The sequence below is a fragment of the Erythrolamprus reginae genome, chromosome 1 (assembly GCF_031021105.1).
Source record: "Erythrolamprus reginae isolate rEryReg1 chromosome 1, rEryReg1.hap1, whole genome shotgun sequence".
NCBI lineage: Eukaryota > Metazoa > Chordata > Lepidosauria > Squamata > Dipsadidae > Erythrolamprus > Erythrolamprus reginae.
Window position 1 is genome coordinate 139,743,734 of NC_091950.1, and position 16,461 is coordinate 139,760,194.

The window sequence follows — 16,461 nt, forward strand, 5'->3', positions numbered from 1 at the left end:
ATTAAATAAAACATATAACAGGAGCCTTATTACTGAAAACTAAATTTCCCAGATACGGCTGTTGTGTCTGATCCAGAATAAGGAGGAGATGAATAAAATATTTTTTTAAATAGTTAATTTATAGCATAATGTGTCACTTAAACAAGTACTTTAGCATTATTTCTAATTTTATCACATTAGATTACTTCTTTCACTGTTGAAGTTTCTATGGAAATCCTTTATTATTTACAGAACAAACAGACCAATATGACACTCACAGGCTTATACTTTGCTCTGGGTTTTATTTTAAGCTGGCCACAAGATTTGAGCCAAACCAGAGCAAGATCCAGCTGATTAAAGATTCTGCTGCTTTGTGGATTCATACCCAAAAATGTATCATTATCTTTGAAACTCAGATAAAGAGGAAAGAACAGAGGGTGATGGCCAGTTGTAATGTATTTGAATACCCCATGACATTTAGCCTGTCATAATTGCTTTCTTTTCTAGTTCCATGTCCTTTCACGGATGTTTATTTGGTCTCTGGTACATTGCAGCTCAAGCAGCTTCAGATTTTATCACAGAATTCCTGCTCAGAGCCTCTTTTAGTTCCAGAATTGTTTGACCCATTCTGAATTCAGCTATTGTATGCGGAAAGAGTGACAAACAGGGTAGTCTTGATCACAGTGAGCAGACACCTCATATTTGATATATGAACAACATTGAAACTGCAGTCACAGCATTGTTTTTCGATGTACCACTGTCTTTTGCACCTTGGGGTAATAATACAACTGCTTGCCAACAAAAAGCCAAAACATTCCTGTTCAGAACAAAAATGCCTAGAGTTCTGTAAAACTGAGAAATCAGCTTTAAAATTACATTGGACACAAATTTACAAGGCGTATATATCAAAGTGGAAAACCTCTGTTTTCTACTTGGGATTTCAAAAGGCCTTAACATCCTTTACTGTGATTTTTGATTTGACCATGATAAGATTAATTACATGCAAGGATTTGAGTAATATTCTCCACTGCAAAAGATGGAAAAATATGAAATTCTAGCCCCGAACAATAAACAGTTTTAATTGTAGCAACAATTGCCAATGCACCCATCTCACGAGAAGTGACTTTAGGTAGCACACAATAATTATTGTGGATAATGCCAAAATAGCTAGTGCTTCTTAATAACTGTGTAGCAAGCTACAATTTTGCAAAATATACTGCAACATGTGCAGTTATTTGTGCAACACAATTGTTTCAAACTGCCATTAGCAATCAATGGTATCCAAATCCATTTTCGTCTGTGGTATCTTACTGAATGGCTTGGAACAATAATTCTCTTAATCCAAATTACTTCACCAGATTATTTGGGGAGGGGTGGAACATGAGGAAGAAAATATCATAAATATTATTTGAGCGCAGAATAAAAATCTATTAAGTAAAAATAATAAATGAACCAATTATTCTGGAAATAGATCAAGTTTCTTATTTGTGCCAAAGAATGGCCAATGTGGCAAGATGCTTTTCTCTTGAAATTTTGCTTCCTGGGCTCTGTCTTATGCAACTCCCTTTTAAAAAGTTCTTTTGTATTTTTCTAACCTCTGTTAATTCTTGCTCTGAATCTTGTCAAAGAAGATTGAGAATTTAATGTGTATGGTGGGAACAGTAGTTAGATATTATAGTCTCCTTTTCATTGTAGTTTGATAATATTTGTGTTCTTTCTGGTTTCTTGTCTTATGCTTTGTTCTTTTTTCTCTTTCCTGTCTGCCTCTTTTGTCTGCATCCTGCTCACTGAATCTGGGGCCTCTTCACTCCCCTGGATGGATCACCTCTGGACAGGGAAGGCCGTATGGTGGTGCTATCACTTGTTTTGGGGCTCTCAGAACAGGACGACTTTGCCAATATACCTGATCTACAAACTACTGGGAACCAGCAGAACCAGAATTCTCAGGGGGACAAGAGGTATGAGTAGGAGACAGAGGCTTTCAGCTGCAAGAACCAGAAAGAGGAAAGAGAGCCTTCCATCCTAGCCCAAGGAAAAAAATGGAAGGCTGGTTCTGGAAATAGAAAAGACCATCCTGCTGGCATCCTTGTTCCCCTGCTGGTTGCTGAGTTTCTCTGGGAAAATCACTGGAATCTCGTGGCTATTTCCTGCCCACCCACCCCCCAAAATGCATACTACATACTTAACTCACATAAATCCTAGTACATTTCTCCAATTTCATATAGTTCTTTCACTTATATCCCTGAAAACATACAAGCATTTCTCTATCTCTCTCTTACTAGCACGTGTCTACACACAAACACACACACACACACACTGAAGAAGAAAAGAAAATCTCAGTTCCTGGGTTTAAGACTAGCCTTGAGACAAATCTATCTCGTGTGATGATTGCATGTAAATTCAGAAGTAAAGTGGAATTCTGTGTATCCTTGACTGAAGACTATATTTCTACTGAATGTTCTAGGAATTGCTCCAGATATATTTATAAGAATAAATGGGACAGTATTTTTGTCTGTTACTTACCAAAAATTAACCAAAAAGGATATGAGCTGATTTTACTTCATAAAATTAGTTCAAGGTCAGCAGGTTTGTTGTAAAAATAGAGAGGACATAATATTCAAATGCTATAAATGTCTGAAAAAGAACAATAGGTTTGAAGAATAAAGAGATAAGCTGATATTTATTGCCTGTCAACAACCATGACCTGTTATCATCAGAATGAAATTTCTTGAAAATGAATTTAGATTTTAAGGGGGCAGGAAGTTTTCCACAACCATAATACTGAGAATTCTTGGTGGAGAATTTTTCTCAGTAACTCGCCCAACTAAAATATACTTCTTATATTTTATACTTAGGCCATCTTCGTAATGAATTACCATTGTAATGAAGCCCATTAGATAGATAAATTCTAGCCCTAAACTGAGATACAACATTGTCATAGTTTCAGTGGCCTTTATATGGCTTTTGGATGACCTAAAATAAACTTCCTAGTAGTAAACGTATTGCTACTCCATGTTAAGCTATAAATAGTCTCTCATTCCTTGTTTTTCCTCTTCTCTACCTTCCGCTCAGTTGGTTAAAGAGATTTACTAAGGAATAGTTGTTTAACTCACTGAAGGAGCTAAACAATAAGGAATCCAAGAAGAACTGCCAACTCGCTAGAGGCAGGGCCCTCAACAGTTCTCACATGGGTGTGAAATGGTGTGAAGGAGCAGATTTCACAAAATCAGTGAATTAATTTATTGGCATCATTTCTCACCTACCAGCTATTTTTAATTGTGTTGAGGCACTGTTTCACTAAATATTTTTCCACTTCCCATTTGATGGTCCAGGTGCATGCTTCACATAGCTTTTTTCAATGTATAATTTAAGTAGTAGTAGGTGAACCATCTCTCCAATCATTGCAGTGCTCTAGGAGAGGAAATAACCTGCATTGGCTCATGTTCATTCCATAATGCCTCTCTCCTTGATAAGCTTAATTTAGTGAAAGTATCCTTTGTTGTGCAGGTAACAAGCAGTAGCCAATGAAGGATATCTTTCTAGAACTGGCTATGAAAACCAGTTCCAGTTTTATAACATAGTCTTGTGAGAGACATTCTAAGTTTAGAAGTCTTAATAATTTACTTATCATATTTTTCTAACTATAAGATGCACCGGTGTATAAGACACACCAAGATTTTGAAGAGGTAAGTAAGAAAAAAAAGTGTTTATCCTCCCTAGTACCCAGGAGTATTCCGCAGGCCTCCCAATCCCTCTGTGCTCCCCGTTTTTTGCAAAAATGGATGAAAAATGGGCACGTTTTTGCAAAAAATAGGGTATGCAGAGGGTTTGGGATGCCTGCAGAGGGCTTCTGGGGGCTAGGGGAAGGCAAAAACACCCCAATTTTTGCAAAGAAATGCAAATTTTTGTTGGTTTTTCACAAGAACAGGGAGTTTTTGCCTTCTCTCAGCCCCCAAAAGCACTCTGCAGGCCTCCTAAACCCTTTGCACACCCCGTTTTAGCGAAAAACTGGCCCATTTTTTGCAAAAATGGGACAAGGGTTCAGGACTTCAGAAGGCCAAAAATGGCTGCATCCGATGTATAAGACGCACCAACATTTCCACCCTCTTTTATGGGTGGGGTGTGGAAAGATGTGTCTTATACTCCAAAAATTGTAATTGTGGAAACCTGGGCCCGCATTCATTCACAAATCACATTTCTGTTTTCTTTGGATTTATTAAAAAAGGGGGACATGATTGAAACATATGTTAAAGGGTTAAATAAGGTTCAGGAGGGAAGTGTTTTTAATAGGAAAGTGAACACAAGAACAAGGGGGCACAATCTGAGGTTGGATGGGGGAAAGACCAGAAGCAACGTGAGAAAATATTATTTTACTGAAAGAGCAGTAGATGCTTGGAACAAATTCCCAGCAGATGTGGTTGGTAAATCCACAGTAACTGAATTTAAACATGCCTGGCATAAACATATATCCATCCTAAAATAAAATACAGAAAATAATATAAGGGCAGACTAGATGGACCATGACGGTCTTTTTCTGCCATCAATCTTCTATGTTTCTATGTTTCTAAAGCAAAAAGAAAGCCACTGTAGATCAGGACAGTGGGGAGAAGACACCATCCTCCCCAACCTTTTCTTATTGTTTCATGAAGTCTTTCTGTCTGCAAGCTGAAGGGAAGCTAGCAGCTTATCCCTTAGACAAATAGGAAAAGAAGGCCCTTCTATTCACTGCATAATCGATCAGGCATCTCTGTAAGCCCATATTTTAATATTTATTCCTTTTTTAAAACTCAAAATTTTATTGATGAAATAACTTACGATAGCTTCAGCACGCACCCATTTATTTGAGTTTGCTTATTTACTTATTTGTTTATTACTATTATTTAAGCAAACATTCAACAGCAGTAAAAAAAAAATCAGTCTGACCACAAATAAAGCAAAATGTTTTTTAAAATGCAATGCAAAGTAACAACATTGATCTAAACCCATTTAATAATTTCTATATAATTTATTACAACAGGGTTACAGATGGTTAATAAATAAATTTATCTATCTTGCCATAATTATGGGTTAAATGTTTAGACATATTTCACTAATACAGTTGCTTCACTGTATTACACACTTTGTATTTCGTGTGAATTCATCTTTAGCAGGAACAGGAATGCCTAATATCAGGCAGGTATCGTACACTTTTTATAAAAGTGTTCTTGAGATGCCTTGATAGGATCTTGCATGATCTGTATTAAAAAATAAATAAAGCTAGTGTTTTCAGTTTTATCTGGAAAACATTCACGTCAGATTAAATGCAGATGTCATCAGAGCAAACATTTCCTTCTGGAAATTTTGGGCTAGATCAGGAAAAGCAAGGTATGTGTCTTCTAAACCAAAGATGCAGAGATCTTGTAACATTGGTGTAAGAGAGGATTAGAAGTCATAAACTGACATACCTTAGGGGCCCTTCAGATATTTGAACTAAATCCCATATAATGGGACGCAAATGTCATCAGTTATCTGAATCAAAAATTATCTGGCTATTCCTTTCCTTTGACCTTGGTTTCCTGTGAGATCTTTTCATAACTAGTATAGGCAGTAAACCTGTTGGCCAAATGTTACTTGGCCTACATCGTCCTGTGAATACCCTCATTGGATCAAAATTAGGCTATGCTAATTATGTCAGTTCTTTACCCATGTCCCCCTTCCCTCTAGATCAGGGGTGTCAAACTCAATATCATTGAGGGCCGCATGAGGGTTGCATTTAACCTCGGGAGGCCAGGGTGGGCATGTAGCCCATGGGCCAGATCCAGCCTGCAGGCCTTGAATTTGATACTCCTGCTCTAGATATGAATGTGTAGAAGAGACTAATTTAATTGGCCCAACAAATTGCAGCCTTCTGCAATGGAGTGGACTGGACAAATATTACCAGCCATGATAATATTGGAATGGGATGCGTTTGAAGCCCTCGGTTTTCTTTCCTGCCTGTTTTGTGGAAACCTGTCTCTACTTGTTCCCTTTCCAGCTGTGTTTAGTTTGTTCTTGGCTTTCCCACGCACACCATACGGCTTTCACTCCTCTGTGCTCCTTCCCTGGCATCTCCCTTCACTTTTGTGCCGTGCATCCATTCCTCTCCTCTGTCTGCTTGGCCCTTGGAATGCTGATCTTGCCCAGTGGTTGCAACAAGCCTTGTGATGCAGTCCAGGGGATAGGGGTGCCTGCTGGGAGGATTCTGGTTGTTCTCCAGCCACATTTGACTTCGGCCTCTCTCCACTGATCTTGTGTGCAGTGAGCCTATGAATTTCTCATGCCTCTCTCTCTCTATCTCTGTCTGTCTGTCTGTCTGTCTGTCTGTCTATCTCTATCTATCTATCTATCTATCTATCTATCTATCTGTATCTATCTCTATCTATCTATCTATCTCTATCTATATCTATCTATCTATCTATCTATCTACCTACCTATCTATCTACCCCACCTTCTCTATAATATCTCCTGGCATTTTCTCTTTTTTCTTTCTAGTCTTTCTACTGTTGCTGCCTGATTTTTCCTCCATTGTCAGCTTTGACAACTCCAGTCCAGTGCCTTGTCCTGTGGGGTGTGCTGTTTCTCCCTTACTAATGTTTATGAGTGGGTGAATGCGTGTGTGTGTGTGTGTGTGTGTGTGTGTTTCTTTGTCTTACCCACTTATTTCACTCTTATTTCTGTTCTATCAGGGGGCACCATGCAGATCCTGTAATAGAAGACTTTCTTTCTTTTTAGCCTTTTTGTGTCTCCTTGCTTTTCTTGTGACTCGGCAAAACTCCCAGACAGCTTTGCAGCTGATCCAATATAGCGTGGTTGCAAAAAATAACTTTGGATTTGTCATAACTTCTGACAACTGATCTCACGCATAGGCTTACACTTTTCTCTAATATTACACACACCCCGTACACACCACTTATTTTTAACCTTTTTTTTTTGTCTTCAGCTATTTCAGTCTCTCTTAGCTATGTGTGCATGTGCTAGTCTCTATTCCAGGTATACGCCGGCAGCATGTCTAATCCTTTGCATGTGTCCAGTCTGTCTCGGAGTATAATCTTTCTATCTGATATTTCCTACAGCTTGGTCTGTCCTTCTGCATATGTCTAACAAGCTTGGACCTGTCCTTGTATGTTATTTGTTTATTGCTCTATTTCTTGAAAGCAGTCGGTTTTTTTATTCTGGAAGGATGAGTGTGCGAGAGATACATCTGCATGTTTGGATAGCTACCAATACGCATGTGATAAGCCATTGCAACAGTTCATTGGTGCATCTGACACTTTGTGTTACATCGAAAGAGATTCATAGCTCATCGTGGTCTTGGAAGTTTTCTCCCTTAGCATCTGTCTGATATTATTTGTCTGTCACCGAACACTTTGTCTGTATATGTTTCTTTGGTTCTTTTTATGTCTCTTATTGACAACTTCAGTGAGTCTCTTCTGCTGACAAGATTTACACCTGGTGTTGTAGTTGAAAACAGTCGGGCTTTAAGCGTACTGTTCTACAAGCCCTTCTCTATGTTGGGAGACCTGCCCCTTTTGGAACTCTTTGCATTACATGCAGGAAGAGCCCCCAGCATGTATTCTTATAACTAGGACTCAGGAATAAAGCTGCATTCATGACTTCTATATTGGAAGGCATCAGTAGGAAGTGGTGGGAAACCATTGAAAGTTGCATCACATTAGAGCCAAATGCAATTGGCTTAGATGGAAAAATAACCACATCATACTCAAGGCATTCATTTGTTTTGATTTTTTAAGATGTTTGCCCTGAATGGACAAACAAAACCTACCACCCCAGGCCACTTTGGGGCACATTCAACCCTGCGTGTAGTTATTTCTTGATTATGCTAGATATATTTATTGTTACATGTTAGAATTATAAAGGCCATTGCTTTTCAAAACACTCCTTCTGATGTTTTTAATTATCAACTGTGACTTCAGAAATTGAAAATGGCATTCCTATTTTCCTCCCAGCACTAGTCACTAGACTTTATGGTGGGTGACCTTTTATGCCTTGGTTAACATTCAGGGCCTAGCACTTCCCATGCCACTATAGGAATAGACTTGCTTTACTTCTGGCAACCAACACAGAGGTATTTCTTTAACATTTTTCTCCTTCCAATCATGGGGTTTAGTGAAAAGAAATACTACCATTCTGTGATGCACTTTCTTTGTCTCTGAGGAAACATATAGAGCATCACAAATGATACACACTAATAACTGTGGATTATGGGAGTGCTATAAATATTTTAAAAATATAAAACTCTTCCATAAAACCCACACAAGGGGCCTCGAAAGAGCAGGTTTCTGGCCAAGTAACACATACTGCAAATTTAACACTTCAAACAAAGGACATCTATCCTAAATTTGTTCAGTGTTCCGTATTTTCCTCACACTCTGAAAAATTGGAGTGGAAGAAGGCAGGTTTTCTAGCTTTCTACCTTTAAAAAACAAAATGTATTTAAACTCGAGATGAATATTATTTATTTAACTGGGCACTAAAGTCTGCATTTGTTCTTCAACTTATCCCAAAAAGGTGTTGCATATGTTCTTTTCCATGTCTTTTGTAAATCATACGTGGATCTTGATATGTCTTTGTTAAATGTCCTGCCTCTGGAAATTGTAACCAGCTCTCTCATTCAGCATCCATTGCCCAAAATAGTTTTTCGGACAATACAATATTTATATATCTCCCCCTATAGATGCCCTTTTCACATCCTAATGCCCACTAGTTCCTCTTTTTTTCCCCTATTTAATGTCTCTGTTCTAAAACCCAAAGTTTCTTATGCCAGATGTAATAACATCCCATCTTGACTAACTAAAAACATTAGATTCTTTTACATTTTCTAAGGCTTGTCAGGAGAAGACCACTGGTTAAAATAAAAGCCAAAGAGAAACATATTTCATATTTCAATCCCCTGGTAGGAAGCAGAAGGAGGCTAGATTTTAAATATGCTTTGGTGAATCTATAATTCAGACTAGGTGTGTTAGACACGTGGAATAAGTCGTGTTATATGGAGATCCACATCGAATGTTTGAAATAAGTGTACCAAAGATGTTACTTCTCAGCTCGACCTGAGAGCCCATAGCTATGCTGTTGTAGAGATACAAAGGAAGCCAGGGCTTGCCAAGATGCTTTTGGTTAGCAATTTTCCTCTCTACTGCAAAAAAAGTAAGCTGGAAGGCAGTTGCTACATATGCTATCATTGATACAGCTCAGTGGGGCATAATCAGTGGATAATAAGATAATACTGCAGCAGCTTGATTCATCTGGCAAAATGTACGCTAGAGTGGGAGGTTTAACTCAGGTTGTGTCATGTTTTGGACTAGAGATATGATCTGTCACAGACAATCTATCCTAGCTTTTTGACTCTGCTCCTTTTCTAGGGCCCTATGAGGTATCCCTTTGTCACCCAGACTCAGGTTCCCTAGGTGCTCTGAGTACACTGGCTGAGAAACCATTTGGCTGTACATCATCTCAGAAATTGCCTGTCAAGGAAAGTAAACAAAAGCACTTCTCTCTTTGACAGAGGGAATTTTGTGTTTGGAGAAGGTTAATGGCCTGTGAGGTAGGAAGGGAATTGGCAGCAAGCTCCACAGCAATTCCAACCAGCATTCATGATCTGGCTCAGCCTCATGAGATAATGAAAGCCAATGTGGTGTAGTGTTTAAAGTGCTGGACTAGCATCAGAGAAATCCAGATTCAAGTTCACCAGGAAATGTTACAAGTTGACTTTGAGCCAGCACTTTCGTTTAGCCTAAAATCTGACCAGAGGTTTTGGTATGGTGATACATTGAAGGGAAGATCTCCATATAACACTACAGTACTTTGAATTCCTGGAGAAAAAAAATGGAATAGAAGTCTGAAAACAATATGTTGTTTTTATCATCATCATCATTAGTAATCATTATCAGGAAAAACTGAGCAATAACACTTAACAATATATATCAGGAAAAAAATGGACCACAAATGAAAGAGGTTGTGATAAATTCAAAACTAAATACCAGATGTTTAAATGATAATACTGCATAATTTTTTCTACTGTTGAATGGATCTACCATAATATACTGTAAACTCTTTCTCCCTATTACAAATATTGAGTTTTTATTATATTCAAAGCACATGTAAAGGTTTCCCTTCTCTCCCACAGATTACCCTCTGGAGGTAAAGTTGTCAACACAACACCAGTGCCGGGTCAGACCCAACATGAGGACACTGATCACAAAACAGAGCCCCGTTCATCTGTCTCAGACCTTGTAAATTCCCTTACTAGTGAGATGTTGATGGTAAGTGCTGATAGTTTTCCACTAGTTTTACAATATCTGTTAATGCGTGCTTTGGAGAAAGGAAAGGCCTCTGTGTCCCTTTACCTCTTTCCCCCCACAAAAAAATAGTGCCTGTCACCATCAAATTAAATATGATGTTATTTTCAAAATATAAAGGAAAGGCCAAAATGTTTGAAGATAACCACATCTTGAGATTTCAGCGAGCTCATATGAAATCTTATGAAATTGTGCAATGCATGCAAAACTTGCCAGAGAAACTCACAATGAGACTACCAAAATCTTGAGAGATGTAGCCTTCCAACAACATTTGAAGCAACTTTGCAAGGGTTGGTCATTACACAAGCTACCACAACATTGGCCTGGGCCTGAAAAAGAAGATCAAGTGTTTTAAATGCTAGCTGTGCATTCTCCCCGTGAAAAGAACTACATGAATTGTATATATTGTGTCAGCTATAAACTCATCTTTGAAAATCCGATTCTTTCCCCTATTTCCACTGTAGCATCTTTATTCCTTGTCTTTTTCATCTCCCCATTGAGCCTTTCCCCATTGTACTAACCGTGGCACAGGCATTCCCCTGTTTTCATACGAGGCAGCCTTATTCCTCGGCTTCTGTAAACGGTTTTGGCACTTTACTGTGGTCAATTCATTGACCATTTTAATGTTTTTTCCCTCCTCTCTTATTGTTACATTTTGTAGCAGGATTGGTAAAGTAAATTCAAAAATACAAAAGGTAAACAGTGAAACAAACAATAAAGCATCACAGAGAGTACATTTCAAAAACACTAAACAGAAAAAGAAAAAAACTCCAAAATTAACGAACCCACAGGGAAAAAATTAAAATCTATACACACATATATACATGATATTCCATTAACAAAACCTGCAATTCTAACATGAAGAGATTATATTTAAACACACAGAGAGAGAGACATACCTCTATGCAGTTGTTAGCTATTCTTTTCAATATAGGTTCAAAACAATTCTCTTCCAGAGAGTCGACTGGGTGAGGATGTACAAGCTTCACTTTTTTTGTTTGTTTGTTTGTTTGTTTGTTTGTTTGTTTGTTTGTTTGTTTGTTTGTTTGTTTGTTTATTTATTTATTTATTTATTTATTTATTTATTTATTTATTTATTTATTTATTTATTTATTTATTTATTTATTTATTTATTTATTTATTTATTTATTTATTTATTTATTAGATTTGTATGCCGCCCCTCTCCAAAGACTTGGGGTGGCTCAAAACAATAAAAACAGTACAAATCCAATATTTAAAAGAATTTAAAACCCCTTCATATAAAAAGCAATCATACATCTCACACAAACCATGCATAAAACAAGAACTGTCCAGGGGAATCAATTTCCCCATGCCTGATGACAGAGGTGGGTTTTAAGGAGTTTGCGAAAGGCAAGGAGGGTGGAGGCAATCCAAATCTCTGGGGGAAGTTGATTCCAGAGGGTCGGGGCCACCACAGAAAAGGCTCTTCCCCTGGGTCCTGCCAGACGACTCTGTTTCGTTGACAGGACCCAGAGAAGGCCAACTCTGTGGGACCTAACTGGTCGCTGGGATTCATGCAGCAGAAGGCGGTCTCGGAGATATTCTGGTCCGATGCCATGAAGTGCTTTATAGGTCATAATCAACACTTTGAATTGTGACTGGAAACTGATCGGCAACCAATGCAGACTGCGGAGTGTAACATGGGCATACCTAGGGAAGCCCATGACTGCTCTCGCAGCTGCATTCTGCACGATCTGTAGTTTCCAAACACTCTTCAAAAGCCCCATGTAGAGAGCGCTACAGAAGTCGAACCTCTAGGTGATGCTTCACCCCCAACACAACCATTGATCAATTGCTAAAAGTTTGGCATTTAGTTTTAAAATGTCGTGATTTAGCAGAGGAGACATACATGGGAGAGTGTTAGGTGAAACAGTGCAAGAGGCCCCTACCCTTTCCTCTATCCAGACCTCACATGTATCACCTGTCATTACTTTTGAACCAGTCTAGCCATCTGTCAAAACTGTCCAATCACATCTCATATTGAAGATAATTTTGGTTGGAATTCCCCACCCCCACCCTGTATCACCTGTCATTACATTTGAACATGACCTTAACACCCTGAAATAATGACAAACGTTTGTATATTAGTAACCCAGATAACAGGCTGAAACAGACAAAGGATTCACATTGCCATTGTGTAACAAAATAGTTCCTTTCCATGCAGGCCTCTGGGACACTTGTCACACAGGTCTGGCTTGAATTTTGACGGTTGGCTAAATCCACCAGTCTAGCCATCTGTCAAAACTGTCCAATCTCATTCCATGTTAAGGATAATGTTGGATGGAATTTCCCACACATACATACACAAGTGAAGTTTAGTAAGAGAGATGGGAAACAGGAGAATCTGCCAGCCCTTTAGCATGTCCAGTATGCAATAAATGAAGACACCATCTTTTACCAGTCACAAGCCTAGAGCATAGTAGGGCTGGCTACAGGGACAGCAATTCTTATGCTACTGCTGATATAATTTTCTGCTGGTAAATAACATTTTAAATGAGCCATGAGAAAGAACCCATTAACTTGGTCCTGTTTGCTAGGATTTGATTAACAAGCTAGTCTAAACAGAGAACAGCAGGTAATGAGCTGGCTTCTGGAGCCATTAAATGACCTACACAACGATTTAATGGAATTGCTGGAAGAGAAAAGGGAGCCCAAGGCTAGAAATTGGCACCCTTGTATCATGGTCAACAGGCAGCCATCACTTATGTCATTCCTCTTAATAAATCCAACAGAATTCAAGACAGATATACTTAACCTGTAGCAAGCTTAAACCAAGTAATATATTGGTATGAGGACTGTATTATGTTAAACAATATATTAATATGTTAGTAATCTGTTTAAATACCTTTTGTTTATCAAATTGATCCTTTTCAGATCTCTCCTTCTCTCTCTTAGAAAAGAAGTATTACTATTTTATGGTTTTATCTCTTCTTTCACATACTGTTTTGATAGACTATGAGAAATAAGTTTTGTTAAACTTGGAAGAGGTAATTCTATGTTTGGTTTGTAGTTTGGTTTGCAGTTAAGGAAAAAAGTTAACAGGGAAGTTCTATACTGGATTTATAATAGCTATGGGGGGGGCACAGAATTTGGTAGACCTCTCTTCTCTTTTAACTTGTAGAACATCAGTACAGAGAAGGTAGACAGTCAGATCATTGCAGAGCAGCCTTCCCCAACTTGTTGTCCTTCTGGGAAATTGAAAGCAATGGAAGTTGTAGTACTGTATACCCATCTTGGAAATAGTAGCATGAAACTCACAATTTGAATAGAGGGATAATACAGTATGCTAGAGGCTTGCATTTCATAACCTTAGTTCATTGTTTCCTTTCTTACAAATTAATACTGTTCCTCATTGTTGGGGTTTTTTTAAAAAAATTATTTATTTATTCATTCATTCATTCATTCATTCATTTATTTATTTATTTATTGGATTTATATGCCGCCCTCTCCGAAAACTCGGAATGGTGGGGGGGGTTTCCCCCTGCCTGGTCAAAGCAGGACAGGACATATTTTGCTGGTGTAGCCACTAATGCTACTGCAGCATATTTTTGACTGATTGGTGAAATGTGAATTTACGCCCATATTTTCCAGTGTCCAAAGTGGCTTAGAGAAATTAAAAATACAGTGAAGCAGAATTATTACGCTGAAAAGCGGTCATTAAAATTATAAACAACTAAATGTTTGATGAAAAGATGTATATTTAGCATCACAAATACTAGGAAAAGGAGGAGCCAAATGCTTCTCCTTATGAAGCTAATTCCATAATATGGGGGACACATATCTTCAACAGGGGAATGGGGGTATCTTTCACATGTATCTATTTCTTTTATGTACGCTGAGAGCATATGCACCAAGACAAATTCCTTGTGTGTCCAATCACACTTGGCCAATAAAATTCTATTCTATTCTAGTCTATAATAATAATGATGATAATAATAATAATTATTATTATTATTATTATTATTATTATTATTTATTAGATTTGTATGCCGCCCCTCTCCGAAGACTCAGGGCGGCTCACAACAATAATAAAAACAATATAACAGTGACACAAATCTAATATTAAAAGAAAAGATATATAAATTATTAAAACCATACAACACATACATACCAAACATAAAATATAAAAGCCTGAGGGAAGTGTCTCAGTTCCCCCATGTCTGGCGATATAGGTGGGTCTTGAGTAATTTGCGAAAGACAAGGAGGGTGGGGGCCGTTCTAACCTCCGGGCGGAGTTGATTCCAGAGGGCCGGGGCTGCCACAGAGAAGGCTCTTCCCCTGGGGCCCACCAAATGACATTGTTTGGTCGATGGGACCTGGGGAAGGCCAACTCTGTGGGACCTTATCGGCCGCTGGGATTCGTGCGGTAGAAGGCGGTTCCAGAGGTATTCTGGTCCAATGTCATGTAGGGCTTTAAAGGTCATTACCAACACCTTGAATTGTGACCGGAAACTGATTGGCAGCCAGTGCAGGCCACGGAGTGTTGTAGAAACGTTGGCGAATCTGGGAAGCCCCACGATAGCTCTTGCATCCGCATTCTGCACGATCCGAAGTTTCCGAACACTTTTCAAAGGTAGCCCCACGTAGAGAGTATTGCAGTAATCGAACCTCGAGGTGATGAGGGCATAAGCGACTGGGGGCAATGACTCCCTGTCCAAATAGGGCCGCAACTGGTGCACCAGGCGAACCTGGGCAAATCTATTATATTCTATTCTATGTGGAAGACACACAATATGTCCATGATGGCAAACCTTTGGCACAAGCACCACAGATGGCACATGGAGCCATAACAGAGGGCACGCAAGGTGTTGCCCTATGTCAGCTCCAGTGCACATATTTGCGCTGGCTTGCTGATTTTCAGCCTTGGGGAAGGCCGTTTTTGCCCTCTGGAGGTTTCCCTGAAGCCTGTGGAATGTGAAAATCGCCCCAACAGGCCAACTGGAAGTTCAGAAAAACAAACTTCCGGTTGGCCATTTTTCGCTGTCCCCAGGCTTCAGGAGTCCGGAGGCTTCAGGGAGGCCTAGGTGCATGTGTAGGGGGCAGCAGGGGGAGTGTTGTACGCATGCATGGGGGACAGTGAAAGGGTTGTGTGAATGCACAGGGAGAGAGTATGGGTGTGGGCACATGTGCGTGCTAGCATATGCGCTATAACATGCATGTATACACCCTTTTGGCACACGAGCCAAAACAGGTTCACCATCACTGCAGTATGCGGTTGTTCGTGACAGAGGCACTTGATAGAGGTTGATAAACTGAGGAGAAAATGGAAAGTTAATAATTGTCAACAGATACAGCCCCTCATTCAAGTTCACACAGGATTTGATGAATGGATTTCTCTGTCACAAATTGTGACAATGTTTGAAGAGGACTTTAGGCAAATGTTTGGAAGGCAAGGCTGTTAGTGATTGCTGGGATTTCTATATACTATCTCCTGAGCACAGGAACCCTGAAGACTATTTATTTGTTTGTTTGTTTATTTGTTTGTTTGTTTATTTATTTATTTATTTATTCATTCATTTGTCCAATACACAAATACATAAGAAGAAAAATAGACATGTAGTAATATATATAAGGGTAAAGTGAACTTAGAGGAGAGGATATATGAAAGGAAGAGAATATATATGATAAGTGAGAGAAAGGAAAGACAATTGGACAGGGGATGAAAGGCACACCAGTGCACTTATGTACGCCCCTCACTGGCCTCTTAGAAACCTGGAGAGGTCAATTGTGGAGAGTCTAAGGGAGAAATGTTGGGGGTTAGGGGTATCAACAATTTTTTTTTAAATTTCTTGGAGACTTCTCTTATTACGGAACACCAGATACTTTTTTCTCTGGTTAAGTATATTTTTTCTTAATTCTTCGGGAGAACTTTCTCTCTAGAGAGGCTGACATTCTATTTATGATCAAATCAGAAAACGACATTAATCCACATTTTCTTCATTATAGGAAGGTGCATATACTTTACATTACAGTAAAGTATAACAACTATATTACTTATACGTTGATTGACATGTCATTTCCTTAATTATACTATTCTTGTAACAAGAACCAATGAGTACGTAGGTGTCAATTGCATACAGGGAAAGGGAGGGAGAGGCATGCAAAAGGAACAGATCAAGCCACGAAT

The 16,461-nt window shown here is 38.8% G+C and overlaps 1 protein-coding gene across 3 annotated transcripts in view; it reads left to right on the top strand.

Moving 5' to 3' along the window:
- Positions 1 to 16,461, top strand: part of SYT7 (synaptotagmin 7) — a 320,744-nt gene that overhangs the window by 248,287 nt on the left and 55,996 nt on the right. For 2 of the 3 annotated variants that reach the window (XM_070767179.1, XM_070767172.1), the window contains one exon: positions 10,142 to 10,277. In XM_070767179.1, the coding sequence (XP_070623280.1) occupies positions 10,142 to 10,277 (136 nt within the window). Of the gene's footprint in view, positions 1 to 1,814; positions 1,938 to 10,141; positions 10,278 to 16,461 lie in introns of all 3 variants that reach the window. The other variant, XM_070767163.1, reaches the window with a different exon arrangement.